This window comes from Erinaceus europaeus, chromosome 6 (assembly GCF_950295315.1).
Source record: "Erinaceus europaeus chromosome 6, mEriEur2.1, whole genome shotgun sequence".
In the NCBI taxonomy this organism is placed as follows: Eukaryota; Metazoa; Chordata; class Mammalia; order Eulipotyphla; family Erinaceidae; genus Erinaceus; species Erinaceus europaeus.
Window position 1 is genome coordinate 43,745,535 of NC_080167.1, and position 23,854 is coordinate 43,769,388.

Genomic DNA, 23,854 nt, shown 5'->3' on the forward strand with positions numbered 1-23,854 from the left:
AACTGTTAAAACATCACTACTCAAACAACCAAAAATGGCTTTTAAATACTTACATAGTCTGTCAAACTCCTCTTTTGTGACAATCATTTTATTCCATGTCCATTCAAGAACAAAGCGCAAATTAGCAGCAGAATTTGGTTGTTCTTATTGATATATATGAAATGGGGAAAAAAAAGTGAATGTTAACTACAAATAGAAAAGTAGTGACTTTTCAGTGGCAAAATCTAATATAAATCACCCTAACTAAGCAAGAAACACCTATATTAAAACTGACTGAGAACAAACTGGTACCACTTATCTTTTTTTTTTTATTTTAAAATAGATTTTATTTATTTATTAATGAGAAAGATAGAAGGAAAGAGAAAGAACCAGACATCACTTTGGCACATGTGCTGCCAGGGATCGAACTCAGAACCTCATGCTTGAGAGTCCCAAGCTCTATCACTGCGCCACCTCCCAGACCACACCACTTATCTTTTTTGTGGATCTCATCTGGGAACATGACATTGAAGCACTACTACTGCTAATAAAGTAAATCTAATTCAAACTATGAATATGAATGAAGGCAAAACTGACAGGCAGTCTACAAAATAACAGGCAATTATTCTTTATAAAAAACACAGGCTTAGGGATTGTGAATCCATAATTTTCTTAAAATAAAATTTAATTAACTTCCTACAAATCTGAGTAATTTTTAAACTACAAAAGTAGTATTCAATTGTTAAAAATTTATAATCTTACCTTCCATTATCCATGTTTTGATACAGCCAATCAAAAGTCCCAATGAACTTGTATGGATTGCTGCTGACAATATAGCTTGTAACTGTTCTTCCTAAATCATGCATTTAAAAGTAAAATAAAGTAAATGTAATAAACAAAAGATATGAAAAGGGTATGAGGTCAGACTCAAGAGGCAGCACATTCTAGTCCAGAATATGAAATCTGAAAGGCTTAAAAAATATCACCCCTGTGGTCCAGGAGGTGGCGAAGTGGATAAAGCATTGGACTCTCAAGCATGAGGTCCTGAGTTCAATCCCCAGCAGCACATGCATCAGAGTGATGTCTGGCTCTTTCTCCTCCTTCCTATGTTTCTCATTAATAAATAAAATCTTTAAAATATATATATATATATATATATCACCCCCAAGAATGATTATATTCAAAAACACTGGTGGTGATACAGAAAAAACCTGCAATCTTTACACAGTGCTAGTTGGATTATGAAAAGGATAAAGTCACTTTAGAAAAGTTTAGAAGTTTCTCAAAGTTTTAAATATAGGTACATTACCTAGCAATTCTATAGCTAAGTACAAAAAAGATATGTAAACATGCACTCATAGGAATTGTCTATGAAGCATTACTCACAATAGAAAAAAAAAACAAACCTATTGACTGAAGAATGGATAAGCAAAATTTGACTATGCAGCTACAAAAACGGAATGAAGTACTGACATACACTACCAAACATGAATAAATCTTAAAAATAGAATGTTGGGTGCCAGGTGGTAGTGCAGCAGGTGGATAAGCATAGGGATCCTGGTTGGAGCCCTGGCTCCCCACATGCACGGGGGTCGCTTCATAAGGTGAAGCAGCATTGCAGGTGCCTGTCTCTCTGTCCTATCCAGCAACAACCACAATAATAACAACAATAAAAAAAGGGCAACAAAAGGGAAAAAATAGCCGCCAGGAGCAGTGGATTAGTAGTACAGGCACTGAGCCCCAGAAATAACCCTGGAGGGGGGGAAAGTCTAAGGCTGTGTGTGTGTTAAGTAAAAGAAGTGTGTGTGTGGGGGAACCTGTCTCATTTGATTTTACTTGTATGAAATGTCTAGAACAGCCAAATCTATAAAGAAAGAAGGTTAGTGGCTACCCAAGGCTGGCAGGGAGAGGAGCAGGAATTAAAGTAATAATAAATCTTCCTAAACTGATGTGATGATAAATGTACACTACTGTGAACAAAACTCAATGAAAAGTAACTGTACATTTTATTTATTTATTTTTAAGATTTTTATTTATTTTGAATAGGCAAAAATTGAGGGGAAGGTGGGATTTAAGACAGAGAGAGACACCTGCAGCACTGTTTTACCACTCATGAAGCTTCCCCTGTGCAAGTGAGGACTAGGGGCTTAAACCCAGATTCTTGTACACTGTAACGTGTGTATTCAACCAGATGTGCCACTAACTCATACCCAAATTGTACATTTTAACAGGTGAATTATATAATATTAAAAAACACAAGTTAACAACTAGCTGAACAAGCTAAAACAGTATCAGAACAGGGAAACAAAATAGATGAACTCCAGAAAACAGTAGAGGGCAGAGAGAATAGAATCAATGAGGCTGAAGACAGAATTAGCAAGATCAAGGACGAATTAGAAACAACTAAAAAAGAAGTAAGAGATCTCAAAATGAGATTAAGAGATTCTGAAAACAACAACAGAGTCCTATGGGATGACTTCAAAAGAAACAATATACGCATTGTAGGCTTACCAGAGGAAGAAAGAGAGGGAGAAGAAGAAAGCATTCTTCAGGACATAATAGCTGAAAACTTCTCTAGTCTAGACAACATCAAAGACATAAAGATTCAAGAAGCCCAGAGGGTCCCAAACAGAATTAACCCAGACCTAAAGACACCAAGACACATCATATTTAGAATGGAAAGGAATAAGGATAAAGATAGGATCCTAAAGGCTGCAAGAGAAAAACAAAGAGTCATCTACAAAGGAAAACACATAAGATTAGCAGCAGACTTCTCCATACAAACACTACAGGCCAGAAGAAAATGGCAAGATATCTGTCGAGTGCTCAATGAGAAAGGCTTTCAGCCAAGAATACTATATCCTGCTAGACTGTCATTCAGACTAGATGGAGGCATCAAAACCTTCTCAGACAAGCAACAGTTGAAGGAATCAACTATCACCAAGCCTGCCCTGAAAGAAGTTCTGAAAGGTCTTCTATAAACAGTCAGAGCATCATAAATAGGACATATATCAGAACAGTCTAAAACTCTACAAGAATGGCGTTAAAATATCTTCAATCTTTGATATCAATAAATGTCAATGGCCTGAATTCACCAATTAAAAGACACAGAGTAGGAAGATGGATCAGAAAACACAACCCAACAGTATGCTGTCTACAGGAAACCCACCTAACTCAACAAGACAAACACAGACCTAAAGTGAAAGGATGGAAAACTATCATACAAGCCAATGGCCCACACAAAAGGGCAGGAACAGCTATTCTCATATCTGACACGATAGACTTTAAAATAGATAAGATTAAAAAACACAAGTTAATTAGGAACAGAGAGAAATACAGTATGATAAAGGCATCCCAAAGCCAAGTGAAGCATGATTCTACAAAGATAAGCACTTAAACAATTACATTACATTCAGAAACAAAACAATGATATCTGCTATACTACCATTATTTTGCCAGTTTGTCAAGGTTCTACTATATACCAAGGGAGGATAAAGCTATAAAAACGGGGGTAAATGTGAATTTGTTAATGATGCATGGCTCATGGAAATGAAAAAGGTTTATGAAATCAAAAATAATCTAATAGAAAGATAAAAGTAATATCAAAAAAGGGAAAAAAGAAACAGTTGCAAAGAAATAATAGTTAAATCATCTTACCCGACTTAAACTGTTAGGATGAATATCAGTAAGTCTTGGTGAAAGAATACCAGCCACAAGACATCGATTATAACCATCAGGAATCACTTCATTCAAAGATGGACCTGATTTCTTCAAGAAAGTCAAAGTCTGTAACAGAATGATTAAGAAAATATCAACCAAACACCAACTCAAAAGAATAATTAATAAATTCAACACCATATTTTACCTACCTCTTTCTGAAAGCCAGCACAAGTTATTTGAATAACTCCTGAATTTAATAAACAAGTGGCATCTAGAAAAAAGATAGTAAAATACACTTAAATATTGTATGTGAGACAGAATCAACACAATAAGTTATCTAACTACTGATCACTAGGCAGTGTCAATTCTTTACATAGTAACTGCCAGTTCTTAGCAAGATACTAAGCCTTAAGACAAGTATACTAAATATAAAATATTTTCTAGCAAATTCAAAATTGTGATAAAAAATATTTGCTAGACCATTTTATGTGCTGCAAAGCACTGAATTCAGGGCCTCGTGTATACAAGGTATGCATTCTATCATTAAGTCATATCCTTAGCACAATGAATTCTTCATAAGATACAAAATAATAAATTTCTCATATGCATACTTCAAATTCCCTACTTATCCACATATTTACTAAAATATGAACAGGTAATACTATATGTATATGCACACAATTTTATGTATTTACACCCCCCACACACAGACACACAAGCAGGCTTATAGTTATTTTTCTCAAAGTGTCATGTGAATACATACCAAAATTATAAGTGCTTGGGTTAAAAAACTGCTCAGGAGGTGGATATGAAGGAGGTACTCCTCGACTTAAACTTCTTTCATGCACTAGTATATCCAAGATGTAATGTGGAGAAATTCTACTCACAACAGAATCCAGTGACCAAAGTGCAAAATAAGAACAATTCTGTAGGTATTCTCCAGATCTAAAAAAGAAATTTTACACACTAAGTCACTGACCTGCTGCATATACAAACAGCATTTAGACAAACAAAAGAGTAAAAAGTAAAATGAGTACCTTAATGAATCTGGCATTTGTGCGTGATACCAACGATTGATGTCAAAAAGTCCCAAATATATAGTAGGTTTTCCCTGTCCATATACATTCACTTGCCAGGTAAAAACTGAAACACTGGTATCAGGAGACAGTGCTAGAAAAAGATTTTAAAAAAAAAATTTTTTTTTTAAATAATGACTAAGTAAAATCCCCCCAATATAAGACTTTCTATTAAAGTAAAAGGTTTGATTCATATTTGAAAAAAATACACTGATATGTCAAGCCCTCCTATTACTTCTCCTATGAGCTGCTTTGGCTGGGAGATGGCTCAGCCAGTAGTAGTGCACGCTATGCTTTGCTATGCGCAAGAGCCAGGGTGTGAACTCTTAGCCACCACATGGAAACAATACTTTTAACCAACCTTCATTCATGCCTTCTTCCCGATCACCATGAGACCGAAATTTCTCTATACTCTGGCATCCCAATAGTTTGGTATTGTTAGTTTGTCCCCTCAAAGGAAACAGGTCACCTGTGAGATCCAGTGTGTATCTTTCTTCACAATACTCTAACCCCTGGAATATAAAGTATACAGAAATTTGTCTAAAAGGAATTATAAACAAAAGGCACTCTAAAATGATATTCAAATTTAAATTTTTTTCCACATAGTGAAAAAAAGATTAAAGGGAACAAATCACTGAAAAGGGTTCAACTACTTTATATTATAAGGTATACCAAACACAAACACACACTTCTCAAACAAAAAATATTCTATGTTGTTACCAACATAGGAGCCCTCATGTATAAACTGGACTGACCACTGAAATTATATCTGCACACACTCTAAGTCAATAACCCACTCCTATATACTTATGGAAAATTTTTGCTTTAAAAATAGTTCTTATTCTTTTCATCAGTTGCTTTAAACTTGAAATAAATAAATAAACAAACAGCTATGTAAGATGTTCCACAGAAAATGCTTCATTATTAAATGTCACCTCAGGGACTACAGTGATTCTCTGACATTCATCCATATTCATAAGCATTAGGTTAGGGAAGTCTGTTTTAGAGAATAAAATATATGGGCTGGTCAAATACAGCTGTTAACAAGAATTCATAAAGAAAAAATGTCCTCTAAAAGTTTAGACGTAGTTAACTCTTTTTTTTTTTTAAATATTTATTTTATTTATTTATTCCCTTTTGTTGCCCTTGTTGTTTTATTGTTGTAGTTATTATTGTTGTTGTTGTTGTTGTTGTTGGATAGGACAGAGAGAAATGGAGAGAGGAGGGGAAGACAGAGAGGAGGAGAGAAAGACACCTGCAGACCTGCTTCACCACCTGTGAAGAGACTCCCCTGCAGGTGGGGAGCCGGGGTTAGAACCGGGATCCTTATGCCGGTCCTTGTGCTTTGCGCCACGCCACCTGCGCTTAACCCGCTGCGCTACAGCCCGACTCCCAACTCTCTTTTATAATTTGAAGTGGGAGGGCTGTTTTTGTAATTACACCATAACTTACTGATCGAGTCTCCTGGTCCCCAATATAAAACTTTTTTATTGTGCCATGTAAACTTAAGAATCACTTCAGTATATTAATGCTTAAAAGAAACTTTAAAAAATACGATCAGTGAACAATGTGATAATCTTAACGGTATTACCAGTACCATTTACCTCATATAAAATTTGTCCTGATGCCAAACACTTTCTGTCGCCAAAAGCCAGTTGAAGCAGATGTAAACTCAAAACATCCCCTTCACTGAAACAGAAATAAGTGAAGAACAAGTTTCATATCAATATAATAAGCATCTTTTATTGGTCATATAATTTAGTTAGCACACATTATTGAGTACTGGCATATGACAAAAGATCTCTGAAGATCTCTGAAGAATTTGGTTGTTTTCACAAAATGCAGTCCTTTGAAACAATAATTTACCTTTTTACTTTTACTGATTCTAATTAACTTAAACTGGTATTGTCTGCAAATTAATACATACACCTTGTGGGGCAGAAACTATCTACTAATTTAACTATCCACTCAGTATTCCTTATCTCCTTCAAAAGGTATGTTTCAGTTGTACACAGCTGCCTAAAGTGTATTCCAGACTCCCCTGCACTAGGTGCGCAACCATGGCCAGCTCCTGGCCAATGGGATATAAACAGAATTAACCCCACAGCAACTATAGGGGAGATTCTTTAAGAGACCATGTCTAGGCTTTTTCTTTTTTGACAGACAGTGAGAAAGTTGAGCCGTAAAGGGGAGTTTAGGGGGGAGGGGCAGACCAACTTGCAGCACAGGCTGCCTTCACTGCTCATGAAGCTTCACTGCTACAGGTGGGGACTGGGGGCTTGAACCTGGATCCTTCTGCACTATAAAGTGTGTGCTCATCCAGGTGTACCACCACCTGGCCCTCCATGCTCCTTTTTACCTGTTCCTCATTTATCTTACTAGACTTCCACCTAAAATGAAGGGGGTGCATTGTATTACAAGGATGAGGGCTATGTAGTTAATGATATAAAGTAAAGATGCTCAATTCTGTACTATTTAAATACTGCGACAGCTACGTATGAAGAGGACAGATTGAGAAGTGCCAAGGTAGGAAAGCGAATTTTTATTCTTTTCTCTGTAGGCTATTCTCCCTTCTTTATCTACAAATAAACAAGGGTTCCAAGGTTCAGTACCTAGCTCTCTTTTCTCTCTAGTTACTCTCATTTACTCTTAAGTCAGTGGCTCTCAAAGTAAGTAGTTTATTAATAGAATTACCAATAGAGCTTTGAAAAAGCAAAAGCACCAACTGCTATCAGAAATTTATTTAATTGATTTGGAGTAGTCAGGCCACATTCAGTCACTGTCCTTTGAAGCATACACCCTACCACCACTTGGTTGTAAGTGGTGCCAGGGACTTAAACCATGCCTATGTTCTACCACTGAGTTATCTCTCTGGTCCATGCTCCATTTTTGACAATCAATCTTAAAAATCACACATAACATACTTACCTATCTTGTGTAGACTGAACAGCCCATAAGTAACAGCAATTACGAGGATCATTCTCAGGTTCTTGAAAAGTTACAGCATACACTGGCACTCTTCCACCTTCCAATTGCGTGTAGTATCTTTAAGAGGAAAAAAACATCTAAGTTGACAATTTTAAGTTAAAATTTTAGTAAATGGAAGAAGATACTTCATTAAGAATTTGAGTCTGAGCAACCACTGTTCATAATATTTCTACAACTGAGTAGTTTGGGAAGCATGATCAAGTCATCTTATCTTCAAAAAACGTAAGCGTGCAAGGCTTCTGGTCAGGGAGATAGTACAGTGGTTATGCAAAAGAATCATCCCTGGGGAGTCAGGCGGTAGCGCAATGGGTTAAACGTAGGTGGCTCTAAGCACAAAGACCGGAATAAAGACCCGGGTTTGAGCCACTGGCCCCCTACCTGCAGGTGGGACGCTTCACAGGCAGTGAAGCAGGTCTGCAGGTGTTTATCTTTCTTTCCCCCCGTTTCCCCTCCTCTCTCCATTTCTCTCTGTCCTATCCAACAACAACATTAATAACTACAATAAAACAAGGGCAACAAAAGGGAAATTAAATAAATAATTTTTTTTTTTTTAAAAGAATCATCCCCAAGGCTCTGAGATCCAAGGTTCATTCCTTAGCACCACCTTAAGCTGGAACTGAATAGTGTTCTTGGTTTAAGAAAGAAACAAAAGACAGACAACAAGAAAAAAGATTGTAAGACATCAAGACTATGATCATTGCATTCATTCCCAGGTAGAACTGAAAGGGTTAAAAGTCCAACAAACATGGACGTATGCGTGAACAAATCCTCCTAGTGGAATAAAGCACTCCACTACTCTCCCTAGATACTTTAGAAAGAGATGAATACTGCCAAAACACTCTCAGGTACTTGGGCTTCAAGTTAGTTTTCCATTACTATAAGAGAATGATTAAAAATCTGAGTTTCCGGTGCTGGGTGATGGCGCACCTAGCTGAGCACACATGCTACTATGTGCAAGGACCCAGGTTTGAGTCCCTGGTCCCCACCTGCAGGGGGAAGGCCTTACAAGTAGTGAAGCAGTGAGGCAGGTTTCTCGCTGTCTCTTTCCCTCTTAATCTCCTCTTCCCTCTCAATTTCTGGCTATCTATCTAATAAATAAAGATAATAAAAAATTATATATAAAAATTTAAAAAATAATTTGATAGTTTCCACAAATCCCTTAAAAAGAGAAGTTAGGGGAGTCAGATGGTAGCACAGCGGTTGAGCGCAGGAGGCGCAAAATGCAAGGACCGGCGTAAGGACCCCAGTTCAAGCCCTCGGCCCCCCACCTGCAGGGGAGTCACTTCACAGGTGGTGAAGCAGTTCTGCAGGTGTCTTTCTCTCCCCACCTCTGTCTTCCCCTCCTCTCTCCATTTCTCTCTGTCCTATCCAACAACAACGACATCAATAGCAACAATAACTACAACAATGAGAAAAAAACAAGGGCAACCAAAGGGAATAAACAAATAAATACATTATTTGAATCAATCAAGTAGGTATCCATTTCTCGGCACCATAAGCCAGAAATGAATGTGCTCTAGTTAAAAATAAAAAATTATATATAGCATGCCTTGAAAAAAAAAAAAGGAAACATTGACAACCTAAGAGACAAAATCTCTAATGCCTATTCACTATCTCCCTCAATAAAGAGTTCATGTCTTGGGCCAGGCAGTGGTGCACCTGGTAGAGCACAGGTCCCCACCTGCAAGGGGAAAGCTTTTTGAGTGAAGCAGTGTTGCAGGTGTTTCTCTGTCTCTCTATCACCCCCTTCCCTCTCAATTTCTGGATGTCTCTATCCAATAAATAAAGATAATAAAAACAATTAAAAAGTTGATGTCTCAGCAATTTTAACACTTAATGAAAAGTATCAATATAACTATACTGGGATACGTTCCTGACAGAAAAAAACTGAAAACACGGTGTTTTTTACTGTCAACCGGGAACACAAACTTCTACTTTACAGATATAAGTACTTAAGGAATTCATACTGTACAAATTATGCAGTTTAGGGCCATGCTTTATTAGCAAACAGAACTAACTGATGAACCTAAAACTACATATGAAACCACCCCTTTATTATATCATTATGATATGCAATGAGAATTACTAATTCAGTCAATCACTCCAGCACTAACCTAAACTACTCTTCACTTTACATGGTATTTTTAAATACTAAGAGTATGTTATATTCAAACCAAACAATAAAATAAAAGCTATACGTACTCTTTTTTCATGCTTTTCATATTCCAAAGTGCTAGATAGCCATCAGAAAAACCTACAGCAAGCTGATTTGTCCTGCTTATATAACTAAGGGTTGAAACAGCTGTTCCTGATGGGCTCACTAATTGGAAACACAGATGGCGCCCTTCTCGCATCACATTTTCTCTGATGTGTGGTACTTCAGCAGGGATACCATTTACAATTTCAATGTCTAAAAGAAAAAAAAATTTAAATGAGGTAAAATAATTATAAACAGCACCAAAGTAAATATGTCACCAAGTGAATAAGTCACAGCTGAAGACAAATGGCATCACATAAGATTAGTGATAACAAGGCACAATGAATAACCATCCATATCCAATGAAAAAATAATCCAAAATTATTTATTTGTGTAACTTTTTTAAAAATTGCCAGGACTGGCACTGGGGCTTGGTGCCAGCACTATGAATCCACTGCTTGTGGTACCCCACCCCCACCCCAGCCCTTTTAATTTGACAGGACAGAGAGAAATTGAGATGGGAGAAGACAGAGAGATAGACATCTGTAGACCTTCCCTGCTCGTGAAGTAGCCCCTTTGTAGGTAGGAAGTGGCGGCTGGAAGCAAGATCTTTGTGCACCGTAATGTATGCTCTCAACTGGGTGTGCCACAGCCTGACCCCGAATTATTGAGTGACTTTTATAGATCTCATAGTATATATCAAACACTTTCTTAAATGCCCTAAGTAGTACTTGTAGCATTTTTCATTTAAATTTAGAACAACCTAATTTTTCCCTTTGCAGAAATTGTGGGTTTCAGTTCTGGGACAAAAACATAAAATGAGTGGTCTGGGTGGTGGCGCAGTGATAAAGCTTTGAACTCTCAAGCATGAGGTCCTGAGTTCGATCCCCGGCAGCACATGTACCAGAGTGATGATTGGGTCTTTCTCTCTCCTCCTATCTTTCTCATTCATAAATAAATAAATAAATAAATAAATAAAATCTTTAAAAACACACACATATATAAAATGGACCCGACACCTTACAGTGTCAGAAATCCAAGGAGCTACTCAATTCTAGAAGAGGTGACTCAGACTACATGCAAATTTTTTCATTAAGAAAAACTCAACATTTTAGCAACAGAAGAAAGAAAGATGCATGAAAGACATTAAGTATGTAAAACCTCACAAGTTCCTTCCTGTTCTCTACACTTACTTTTTAAAAAAAAAGATTTTATTTATTTATTTATGAGAAAGATAGGAGGAGAGAGAAAGAACCAGACATCACTCTGGCACATGTGCTGCCGGGGATCAAATTCGCGACCTCATGCTTGAGAGTCCAAAGCTTTACCACTGTGCCACCTCCTGGACCACTGCCTCTAACTTATTACTGAAGAAAGAATGACAGTACTAGGGGAGGCTCCAGTGTTGTCTCTAAAAGAAAAATTCAGCCCCAAAGTGATGAAAGTGAACATTATATCATCTATTTTCCAGAGTGACAAAAAATAGTTCATACAATGTTATGCTACAGACTTATTCAAGAGAACAAAATAAATTCTACATCTACTGATACAGAAAGATGTTTAAGAAGTACTATTGTATTTGGAAAAGTTTCACAAGACATTATTTATAATATGAGACATTATAGGTCCAAAAAAATCAAAGGAACAAAGATAAAGAAATATCTGTGTAAAAAACTTCGTCAGGACTTAAAAAAAAAAAATTCATCTACTTTATTACAGTAATCAAGAGCTCAATTTTTTAGTTTCAAGAAGGAACGATAAATTACCTGATGCCTCTACTTCATTCTGACTGCACGACAAGTCATCCAAACATAGGTCAATAAGAAGGATCTGTCCAACATCAGTTACCACAGCTGCCACACCAAATAGCCATCGCAAACTCGGATGTAAATGCTGAGTGCTTGCACTGGCGCCTCCATGATTAATTATAGGCTCAACAGCCGTTACCTAAAAATGCAAAACACATGATTTGCCTTCTACAAAGATAATATAACCAACAAATGGGGGGAGGGCTGAAGTTTAAAGTAGTTGTTACAATAGCTTTATACAATTCCTAATACAGAATCAAACTGGCATTCTTATAAATCTGAATAACAATAAAATCTTCAGATTAACAAGATTACACCATTATTTCAACATTTAAAAACTTATGCCGGGCAAGGGAGATCGTATAATGGTTATGCAAGACATTCTCATGCCTGAGGCTCCAAAGTCTCATGTTCAATACCCTGCACAACCTAAATGGTGCCCTCATGAAATAACTAAATAAATAAAATCATGCAATTGAAATAACAGGTGACTGTTGGAAACTTATAATATGCCAATCATTGCACTGAATGGTTCATTTTCTACTTAGGAAACCCCTCTTACATTGGACTATATATGATTATACCTGTTTGAAGATAAAATACCCCCAAAGCTAACCAAGTGTAGCTGAATTATTGAGGCCTTAACTGCATAGTGGGTTTGATCCACAATACTACATAAAAGCAAGAAAAACAAAATAAATGGACTCTACAGACACTGGAATAGTGTCTTGTTCTCCCTCATACATAATAAATAAAATGGGCACAATGCATAGGAGAGGTGGTTCAGGGGTAGAGCACATGCTTCCTATGTGTGAGGGGGCCTGAGTTTGATCCTTGGCATCACATAAAAATAAAACTGTTACCGGTTAAACTGGCATGAGAGGCATACACATATTAAAATGAATAACCATGATTCCATTATTTATATGTATTTTTCAATTCTTAAATAACATTAAGACATGTTTACCATATAGTTCCAGAGCTAGAATGTCAAACAGACAAAAGGAATAGAATGCCACAGTAATAAATAAAAAGCTGTACATATCCTCAGTGTCATCAGGGGGACAATGGGAGATGAGAAAAAAATTCAGATGGATATTTTTTATTATTTTTATTTATATTTTTAATTTTTAAGTATTTATTCCCTTTTGTTGCCCTTGTTTTATTGCTAAAGTTGTTACTATTGTTACTGATGTTGTCACTGTTGGATAGGACAGAGAGAAATGGAGACAGGAGGTGAAGACAGAGGGGGAGAGAAAGACAGACACCTGCAGACCTGCTTCACCACTTGTGAAGCCACTCTCCTGCAGGTGGCAAGCCAGGGGCTCGAACCAGGATCTTTATACCAGTTCTTGCACTTTTGTGCCACCTGCGCTTAATCTGCTGCGCTACCGCCCGACTCCCTATTTTTATTTATTTTCTCTTTTGTTGCCCTTGTTTTATTGTTGTTGTAGTTATTGTTTTTCTTGTTGATGTCGTCGTTGTTAGATAGGACAGAGAGAAATGGAGAGAGGAGGGGGAAGAAAGAGGGGGTAGAGAAAGACACCTGCAGACCTGTGAAGCAACTCCCCTGCAGGTGGGGAGCCAGGGCTCAAACCTGGATCCTTACTCTGGTCCTTGTGCTTCGCACCACGTGCACTTAAAAGAACTGCCTGACCCCCCCAGATGAATATTTTTATACAAAGTACTAGAATACTATACATCATGGTATTTCCACTTAATCTTGTATGCAAGAATAAGAACGTTAAAACCTAAATATAAGTTCCTTTGATAGTATTAAGTCTTTTAATTTGAACTTTACCTTGAAAAGTAGCAAAGTAAATGAATTATCAACATATAACTCAGTAAATTTTCACAAAGTGAACAGAGCAGTGTAATCAGTAAGAGGTTTGACTTTTGAAAGCAGAACGCCCACATAAGATTTAGTAAGATATTAAACAATACCTACCCTTCCAGGAAGAACAACTGCTTTAACCACTCTTGATATACCAAGGTCATAAAGACAAAGAATACTCCCTTCTGCTTCTTCCAATCCAATTAACAGACCAGTTCTCTTCTGCCAAGAGAATTCTTTTACAGCAAGAACTATAGGAGGATGTTCATTCACTCCACTGAATCTATATGCAGATAATCGATCTCCTGTTATAGAGTTTACTACTTCAAGTTGTGGACCACAAGCTAAGCAAGCAAGTCCACTTTTCCCTAGGGGGGGAAAAAAAAAAAGACAGAATGTTACTTATTTTTATACTGTATGTACAAAAACAACAACAAAAATACAACTTACCACATAATGTTTAACAAACACCCCAAACTAAAATTTAAGCATTTATAGAACAGAGAGGTCTCCACATTAGTAAGATAAATCAAGCAGTCAGTAAAAGTCTGCTCTACACTTAAAAATAGTGTCTCACCTACTCACTGGTACCCAAAACAAACAAATTAGGCAACTAAACCTTTCTATAGTTTCAGTGCTACCATGCACAAAGGCCCAGGTTCAAGCCCCCAGTTCTCAACAGATGGGGAAGAAGCCTCATGAGCAGTGAAACAGTGAAGTTGTCTCTTTAACTCCCTCTATCTCCCCATTCCATCTGTTTCTTTGTCAAATAAAAAAATACTTTTAAGAGTTAAACTTAGTACTATACTCATTAGAAATATGTGTTATATTTCTAATGAGTCGGGCGGTAGCACAGTGGGCTAAGTGCACGTGGCAGGAAGCCAAGGACCAGCTTATGGATTCTGGTTCGAGCCCCCAGCTCCCCACCTGCAGGGGAGTCACTTCACAGGCGGTGAAGCAGGTCTGCAGGTGTCTATCTTTCTCTCCCCCTCTCTGTCTTCCCCTCCTCTCTCCATTTCTCTCTGTCCTATCTAACAATGAGGACATCATCAAAAACAAAACAAAAAAAAAACAAGGGCAACAAAAGGGAAAATAAATACAACATATAAAAAGAGATTAAAAAAAGAAAAATATAACACGAATTCATTCTTGAGAGTTTTAAGATTCAAATGAAAAGACATAACCAGCATAACAGGGCTATCAGAACCCCATCTGGTCTCTTCTTTACTAGTTATATTTGGATTTTATTGTACACGCAATGTAAAATAGCTGGAGAGTGTTAAGCAGGAAAGAAACTTTTTCATTGCTGTTTGTTTGTTTTGAGAGACGACAGAGCAGTGTTCCCTCACAGGCAGTGCAGGGACCAACCCTGGAGCTTCATCAAGTCACACATTCTACTCACATGGTCCCCATACCCCTTATTCTTATGAGACCAGAACACAGCTCTGTCATATATGGTTTGGTTGGTGAATGTTTTACTCCAGTGACTAAGCAGAAAATGGACAATAAGAGGAAAGAGTATAAGCAAGGAGATGATACCTTATGCTTGGTTGGTGGTCATGAACAGAGAAAAAAAATGGATTGACTGGACACTGTTCTTAAGAGACAAAACTAAAAGGATTTGCTTGCTGATGATTAATATATGGGAAGGCAAGTAAACCAGAAGAATCACGAACAGATCCTTAATTTTCTTTTGAGTAAATTAAGAGATGATTTTCTACTAAACTTGAAACACCCACCATGTATCCAAGTAGCTAGGATACACTTAAGGAAACAGCAAGCCAAGTGGGAACTGCTCTTGCTCTTGACTTTTTAACACAGGGTCCAAGCTCACTATTGCCACCTGCAGTCTGTCAAGTTAATTAACCTGTTTGTTCTCAGCTACCTAGAATTATTACCTCAATGAAATGTTTATAGTGTTGGCATGTTTTAAGCACTCTTAGAGTAGCAATGTAAATGACTGAAGTGCCTGATAATGTGTGTGCATGCATTGTCTTCTGATGAGGAGGAACTAGCCATTAGTTTTCAGAAATTTTTTGACAATGTCACTAGACTTACTCATAGCTAATGGCCCCTCTAGTATAGTCTTCTGCATGCAGTATTATATTAGCTAAACTACAGGTTTTTTTCAGATCAATGAATAAGAGACACATTTTTCTGCTTATTTGTATCACCCAGAGGCCTACAATCAGACCTTTGTACTCTTAAGACTGTTTAGTCTCTAACTCTACCAATAAAATGTACAGATCATAAAGAAAAATGAGTTGCATAGTATTCAGAATGTAGAGATTCAATACCAAAAGGTGTAAAATATATGGTGTTAACCAGGAAAACAAAACTATAACCTTAAAAAGATTCACTCAAAGTGTAGTATGTATGTAGCCACTACACTTGCAGCTGATACTTACCTAAGACCACAGTAACCAGGTTATTTTTCCTCTTTCACAAAAACAGGAACACATGATTATTTGCCTTACAACTTAATCAAATGAGTAAATTTCCAGTGACATTATTTTACCTGCAGCAAACTTTCCACGGAGTACAGATTCTAATGTTATTTCATCTTCACCAAGTGCCTGAATAGTCACTTCTGGGAAGTGTAGCAGACCACCAGTCACTTGTGCTCTTAAGTCTCGCATACTTCCACTGTAAATATATTTTTTAAAAGAACATTATTAAGACATATTTAGATGCATTGTACTGTACTTTGCCTAACTTGAAAAAAGCAACCACATACACACACACACAAAAAAAACCAAATAAAATACTTATTATGCATTATCAGGTCTAAGGTATTATTCTCTGCTATGGAAACATTTTCCTGGGCAGGGGGTAGGTAGCATAATAGTATGCAAAAAAGCTCTCTTGTCTGAGGTTTCAAAGTCTCAGGTACCATCCCTTGTACCACCATAAGCCAGAGCTTAGCAGTGCTCTGGGAAAAAAAAATTCCCCAAACAGTTTTAGTAAGTATTAAGGCAAATGTCCTGAGGCTATACATGATTCTTTAAATTCTTTAAAAACTGGTTCTATGCAATTAATTATACCATCTGACCTATATTCCAGATGAACACAAACTATATATATATGCTACTGCAGTAAAACTGGTGAGTCTAGTACATCGTTTTTTAAAGTTTTTTTTATTATCTTTATTGATTGGATAGAGACAGTCAGAAATCGAGAGGGAAAGGATGGAGAGGGAGAGGGAGAGGGAGACACCTGTAGCACTGCTTCACAACTTGTGAAGCTTTCCCCTTGCAAATGGGGACTGGGGGCTTGAACCTAGGTCCTTGCAAACTGTAACATGTGCGCTCAACCACGTGCTCCACCACCCCTAGTACATCTTTAATTAGACTCAGTACAATCATATCTTAGGACCAAGGCAATAGTTCAGCAGTAGAGTACATGTGGAAAACCCTGAGCTTGACAAAGACACCAAAACAAAGTCACTCTGAAAACTGAGTAGATAAACCCAAGCATGAAAAGGCAGACTTCTGGATGAAATGGGACGTTGAGGGATAGCTACCAAATCCACCTTTTTCTGTTTTGAGCAGACAGAAGCAGAAGATAAAGTTTAGGAATGAGAGAGCTAAGAGTTAGTGCCTTCTTTCCCAACCCCCAAACTTGAAAGATAAAGGAAACACCATTGTGCAGGGCAGAGAATAAGGAAAGTGTTCATTCTGACCATGTCTATTGTCTACCCAGAAAAAAGAAAAAGACAAAGGGAAAAGGAAAGAAAGGGGTGGGTCTGTGGCAGGGAGGTGGCTGAGGCAGAGCCCAGGCATTGGATACCTGAGGACCTGAGTTTCATCCCTGGTACAGAGCTTTTGCTGACTTCTCTCTCATAAAATAAGTGAGTAATATTTTTGAAAGGAAGAGGTTAATAGTCTAAAAAAAAATGTTCTGGATTGGTAGAGACACATCACACACGGAATGATAAATACATGGGAAAACTAGAAATACTGACTACATAGCAATCATAATACTTAATACACGGGGTTTAAATAAAGCAAACACAGAAGGGAAACACTAAGCATTACTAGGACTGGAGTTGGTGTATTGTACCCACGTAAGGACTCTAGGGTGGGGAGGAGGGTTCAGGTCCTGGAATGTGATGGCAGAAGAGGAAGTACTGGGGGTTGTACTGTTATGTGGAAATGTCATGCATGTACAAACTATTGGATTTTACTAGCAACTATAAACCAACAATTTCCTAATAAATAAATAAACATACTGGCTTATTTCAGACTGTTACTTACATGTATGTAGATGACTATATATGGATATACTTAAAAGAGCTATACACAAGAACTTATCAGCAACTTTCTTTAACAAAACAAGAAAATGTAGAATTTGCTTTATTAACTAGCAGAGCACTTACAGTAATTTAAACAATGATATATAGTCCAGTAATAGACAACCTAGACACAAGATCACAGAAATTCAGTAGATAAAAAGCATACTTAGATATTTCAAACCAGAAAGTGTCAATTATTTATTCAAAGTTATCACTACAACTTGCTGATTACTTCCAAAGAACTCATTCATTGGCAGAGCAAAGTTGCATCAATTACCTGAATAAGTTACCTACACATGTTACACATCCCTCCTCAAATTATGTACAAGATGAATAAACATAGTGTATGTTTTGTGTCTGTGTCATTAAGCAATACATAATAAAGGTTAGTTCAAAACAAAAAAGCCAGAGTATTATTACAATACCCTTCAGTTTTGAGAGGAATGAAAGGGTAAGAAATACAACTTTAGAACAAAGGAGTAGTTCAGCCTGTCAGCAGAGTACAGGACTTGTATACCTGAGACTCCAAATGTCACAGGTTCAACCCCAATACCAGCATGTGCCAGAACTAAGCCAGGCTTCAGTCTCTCCCCCCCCCCCCCGCATTAAAATAAATTAATAGAATGGAAAAAGACTTTTAGGGCTGGAGAGAAAGTTTTTTGTTTTTTTTTTAAAACCAGGTATGGCAAATGTCTTGCTTGCCATGTGAGACCCAGGAACCACACAGAAGGGACTATGGCACCGTGGGGGTTGGGACTGGGCTCTAGCGCAGAGGTGTTTCTCCCTCTGCTTCATTTATTGAATGAAAAAGCAGACCTGGTTTTGAAATAAATAAATAATACTAAAAATTTCTGGAGTTGTCAATACACGCTAGGACAATTCTACATCTAGGCCTCCAGCAAAGGGTCATCTTCTAGAATATTCTGCCTTCTTGGGGAATAGGCTACTAAAGCCCAAAGGAGTATCTCTGGCAGGAAAGTGATCCCAGGCACGATTTTCCAGGTACAAGGTTACCCAGCAAGTTACTCAATTCTAACACTGGGCCCAGACCATTCTCTACTGATGAAAGCCAATATAAAACTAAAACCTGGGGGCTGGGCGGTGGCGCAGTAGGTTAAGCACACATGGCACAAAGCACAAAGACCATGTAAGGATCTTGGTTCAAGCCCCTTGCTCCCCACCAGCAGGGGGCTCGCTTCACAGGTGGTGAAGCAGGTCTGCAAGTGTCTATCTTTCTCTCCCCCTCCTCTCTTCATTTCTCTCTGTTCTATCCAACAATGACAGCAATAACAACGGTAAACAAGAGCAACAAAAGGGACAAAATAGCCTCCAGGAGCAGTGGATTCATAGTGCAGACACCAGCAATAACCATGGAGGCAAAAAAAAAAAAAAAAAAAGGAAATAAAGAAAAATAATATTAAATTAAAACCTCTGGTAAAGCAACAGTTGAACAGACACTTATTTGATCTTTCTTAGAACAATTCACCACTTCACAACAGAAATAAACTGCTGTGCTAAATGTTAACTTGAATTATTAAAATTTAGCATCTCCTGCCTTTACTCTACTTTTATAAAATTAAAAGCTTTAATTCAGAAATATTTACTTTTAAAATTAACTTTTTAATAACCTGTGTATATAACATGTCTGAAATACAATGTTATTACTGTTTATATTTGTTGTGACCCTAATGTGAGGTGATCTGCTCCTTATGACTCGGAATTTTTGTTCTTATAAAAAAAAAAATCCAAAACAACGAAATTCTGAATACAAGAGCTATTTATGTAATCTTAGAAGCTGTCAATCAACTAAAACCCGCTAACAATCCAGAAAATAGGGAGTCGGGTGGTAGCGCAGCCGCAGCATGTTAAGTGCATGTGGCGCAAAGAGCAAAGACCAGCATAAGGATCCGGTTCGAGCCTCCGGCTCCCCACCTATAGGGGAGTCGCTTCACAGGCAGTGAAGCAGGTTTGCAGGTGTCTATCTTTCTCTCCCTCTCTATGTCTTCCCCCTCCTCTATCCATTTCTGTCCTAATAACGATATCAACAACAACAACAACAATAATAAAACAATCCAGAAAATGCCAAATCATCATACAATTTAGGGAAATACACTTGTTACCATATGCCCTTATGGGAGCATAAAGCCCAATTATTTTTAGAGGCTCTATCACCAGATTTTTATTTTACATGATTAAATCTTCTGACCTGGCAATTCCAATCTTCTAGTTCCAGATCTTCTATCATCTATATCCTTTTACCTCACTAATTCCTAGTTTCAAATTATATGATACCAACACACAATTCTTTCCAAGGCATAGGACAGCAGTAATACTTCTCTATATATGACAGATGTGCCTAACATACCTCAAACCCAGTATTTCCAAAATGAAACAATCTTTCTCTCCCCTTGCTACAAATTTTTCCTTTTTCCTTTCTCTCTCGGTTAATGATTCCATTACATATTTATAAACATTTAGGATTTAGCTAAGACAATAACTGTGCTTTGTTTTTGCATTATGCCTTATGAAACAGTCAGAACCTCGCTTGGGCATTTCAGTCCAGGGGAATCTTAGACATCTAAATCCTGTATTCTACTGGATTCATCTCATCAAAAGCAAAAAGGGAGTCAGGCGGTAGCACAGTAGGTTAAGCGCAGGTGGTGCAAAGCGCAAGGACCAGTGTAAGGATCCCGGTTCAAGTCCCCCACTTCCCACCTGCAGGGGAATCGCTTCACAGGCAGTGAAGCAAGTCTGCAGGTGTCTTTCTCTCCCTGTCTCTGTCTTCCCCTCCTCTCTCCATTTCTCTCTGTCCTCTCTATCCAACAACGACAACAGCAATAACAACAATAACTACAACAATAAAACAAGGGCAACAAAAAGCAATAAATAAATATTTAAAAAAAAAAAAAAGCGAAGACAATTCTTCAAGAAACTTTCCCTTATCTCAAGCACTACACCTCAAACCTGGGTTAAATTATGAGTCTCCTATTTGTTCCTGATTAAGTTAGTACTGCCCCTACCTTGGCACTTACCATGCTGCATAGCTGCCTCTTTGCATTATAACCAACTAGACTGGGAGTCTAGGGCAGTAGCACAGCGGGTTAAGTGCACGTGGTGCAAAGCACAAGGACCAGTGTAAGGATCCCAGTTTGAACCCCCAGGGGCTCCCACCTGTAGGGGAGTCACTTCACAAGCAGTGAAGCAAGTCTGCAGGTGTCTATCTTTCTCTCCCCGTCTTCCCCATCTCTCTCCATTTCTCTCTGTCCTATCCAACAACAACAATAACTACAACAAGGGCAACAAAAGGGAATAAATAAACACTAAAAAAACTTTTAAAAAATAACCAACTAGACTGAAACTTCTTAGGAGACAGAGATGCATGCTACATTTAGCTTTAATTCCAGTAGTTTCCACACCGTGGAAGGGTGTGATTTTGAAACCATTTTTAAGAAATGAAATCTTTTTTTTTTTTTTTTTTTTAACCAGAGCACTGATCAGCTCTGGTTTACAGTGGTGCAGGGGATTGACCCTGGGACTTTGAAGCCTCAGGCATGACAGTCTCTTCCACTGAAATCTAAGTTTTATTTCTTAGACTGAGCCTCTTTTTAAAGCTTTTCTTTTTAAAAAAAAAAAATATATATATATATACTTGTCAGAGACAGAAATTTAAAGAATAAGGAGACGGGGGGGGGGGAGAGAGAGAGAGAGAGATGGACCTGCAGCACTGCTTCACTACTTCCAAAGCTTTCCCCTCACTGGTGGGAACCAAGGGCTTGAACCTGTGTCCTTATGTATTGTGACATGTGTGCTCAAGTAGGTGTGTGCCACTGCCCAGCCCCAAGCCTTTTCTTTTAATATAAAAAATACAATGATGTAGCAGTACTGGCTCAAACAGTCCCAGTAGTTAGAGTATCTTAATTTCACTCCACTAAACTGGTCCTTGGGAGAAGGCAAACAAGTAAGATCTGTGACTGTCCCAGCTTACTACATTATCCAGGTCATGCAGAGAAGGCGGCAGGGAACACAGAAAAAGACTCGGGTTGACGGAACAAAAGATGAGAATCACAAAGAAGGGCTATCCAAATAGATCTAGGAATTGAACCTGGAACCTCTGAGCCTTCTATTACATATTAAATGCCACAATGCTGCCTGACAATAGGCTACAACTATTTTAAAGGGCATGCACAATAAACATTAAAGCAATCACTAAACAGAGATGTAATTAAAAAATAAGTTTACCAAGGCAGACTAACTACATTCTGAATCATATATCTCAAAAGGATTTAAATCACATTAAGTATGTTCTTTGATCATAATGAAATCAAATGAGAAATAATTAACAAAGGCTTGGGAGGTGCTGAACTCAGAAATCTGAGGTTCCCGGGCCAGGCAGTAGTGCAGTGAGTTAGCACACATGGCGCGAAGCGTAAAGAATGGCATAAGAATCCCAGTTCAAGCCCCCAGCTCCCCACCTGCATGGGGGTTACTTCACAAGCAGTGAAGCAGGTCTGCAGGTGTGTATCTTTCTCTCTCCTTCTGCCTTCCCCTCTTCTCTCCATTTCTCTCTGTCCTATCTAACAACAATAACAAGGGCAACAAAATGGGGAAAATGGTCTCCAGAAGCAGTGGGTTTGTAGTGCAGGCACTGAGCCCCAGCAATAAGCCTGAAGGAAAAAAAAAAAAAGTGCTGATACCATGATGTCAACCAGAGTTCCCTGGGCAGACAACTCCACCAATGTGTCCTGGAGCCCTGCTTCCCCACAGCTTTGCCCCACTAGGGAAAGAGAGAGACAGGCTGGGAATATGGATTGACCTGTCAACGCCCATGTTCAGCAAGGAAGCAATTACAGAAGCCAGACCTTCCATCTTCTGTACCCCCCATAAAGATCATGGGTCCATACTCCCAGAGGAATAAAGAATAGGGGATTTACTACAACAATAAAACAAGGTCAACAAAAGGGAATGAATAAATATTTTTTTAAAATAGGGGATCTATCAAGGGAAGGGGTAGGATACCAAGTTCTGGTGGTGGGAACTGTGGAATTGTGCCCCTCTTATCCTATGGACTTGTCGGTGTTTCCGTTTTATAAATGAAAATTATTTTTTTAAAAAAGTGAGGTCCCAAGTTTGATCACCAGCTAAAATGTGATGCTCTGGTTCTCTCACTATATTGTGCTAGTAACTAAAACACTAAGAGAAAGGGAGAAAGAAAAATCACTAACAAACCACTGGAAAATTTGCAAGTACTGGATATTAAATAACACTTCTAAAAGATCTCTGGGTAAAAGTAAACAAAAAGGAAATAACAGAACGTTTTGAACTGAATGGAACTGGAAACATGACATAAAATTTGTAGGTTGTTGCCTAACTGGGAACTCTCATTCATGAAAATATATGTCCACATAAAAACCTGCTCATGGGTACTTATAATGGTTTTACCTTAACTGTCAAAACCTGAAAACAACCAAGATGTTCTTCAGTAGGTGAATGAATATAGAAACTGTAGTGCATTAAGAAAATGGATTGCTTCATGCTTTAAAAAAAAAAAACCTATCAAGAAAAAGGTCAGTGGTGGCCAGGGCTAGGGGAGAGGGAGGAGTGAAGGTAGCACAGAGTATTTTTAGGGCAGTCTGAACACTCCAAGTGATATTAAAATAGTGGATACATGTCATTATACCTTTTTCCAAACCCAAGGAATGAACACTACCAAGAGGGAACCAAGTCAACTGTGGACTGGCGTGATAATGTTGCATTACTGTGGCTCCATCACTGTAGCATATGTACAACTAGCCCTGGTCAGGGATATTGATAATGGGAGAAACCAAGCATGAATGGGACCTTGGGAACTCTCTACTTCCACTCACCTTGCTATCAACTCAAGACTAAAGTTTATTAAAAAGGGAAAAAAAAAACAAACCCTCAGTATTAAATCCAATTATTGTTAAGTATTGTAAAATTGAGCAGAAAAGATATAACAGAAGTTATAAGAAATACACACATCCAGAAAAGGCAGTTCAA

The 23,854-nt window shown here is 37.9% G+C and overlaps 1 protein-coding gene across 1 annotated transcript in view; it reads right to left on the reverse strand.

The window, feature by feature from the left end:
• Positions 1 to 23,854, reverse strand: part of AHCTF1 (AT-hook containing transcription factor 1) — a 62,304-nt gene that overhangs the window by 35,955 nt on the left and 2,495 nt on the right. Inside the window, exons 2-14 of the mRNA XM_007534581.3 lie at positions 16,061 to 16,188; positions 13,657 to 13,910; positions 11,667 to 11,847; positions 9,906 to 10,113; positions 7,644 to 7,760; positions 6,320 to 6,404; positions 5,077 to 5,227; positions 4,677 to 4,809; positions 4,403 to 4,584; positions 3,849 to 3,910; positions 3,637 to 3,765; positions 742 to 832; positions 54 to 143 (exon numbers count right to left, since the gene is read on the reverse strand). Coding sequence (XP_007534643.1) covers positions 54 to 143; positions 742 to 832; positions 3,637 to 3,765; positions 3,849 to 3,910; positions 4,403 to 4,584; positions 4,677 to 4,809; positions 5,077 to 5,227; positions 6,320 to 6,404; positions 7,644 to 7,760; positions 9,906 to 10,113; positions 11,667 to 11,847; positions 13,657 to 13,910; positions 16,061 to 16,181 — 1,804 coding nt within the window. The 5' untranslated portion in view covers positions 16,182 to 16,188. The remainder of the gene's footprint in view (positions 1 to 53; positions 144 to 741; positions 833 to 3,636; positions 3,766 to 3,848; positions 3,911 to 4,402; positions 4,585 to 4,676; positions 4,810 to 5,076; positions 5,228 to 6,319; positions 6,405 to 7,643; positions 7,761 to 9,905; positions 10,114 to 11,666; positions 11,848 to 13,656; positions 13,911 to 16,060; positions 16,189 to 23,854) is intronic.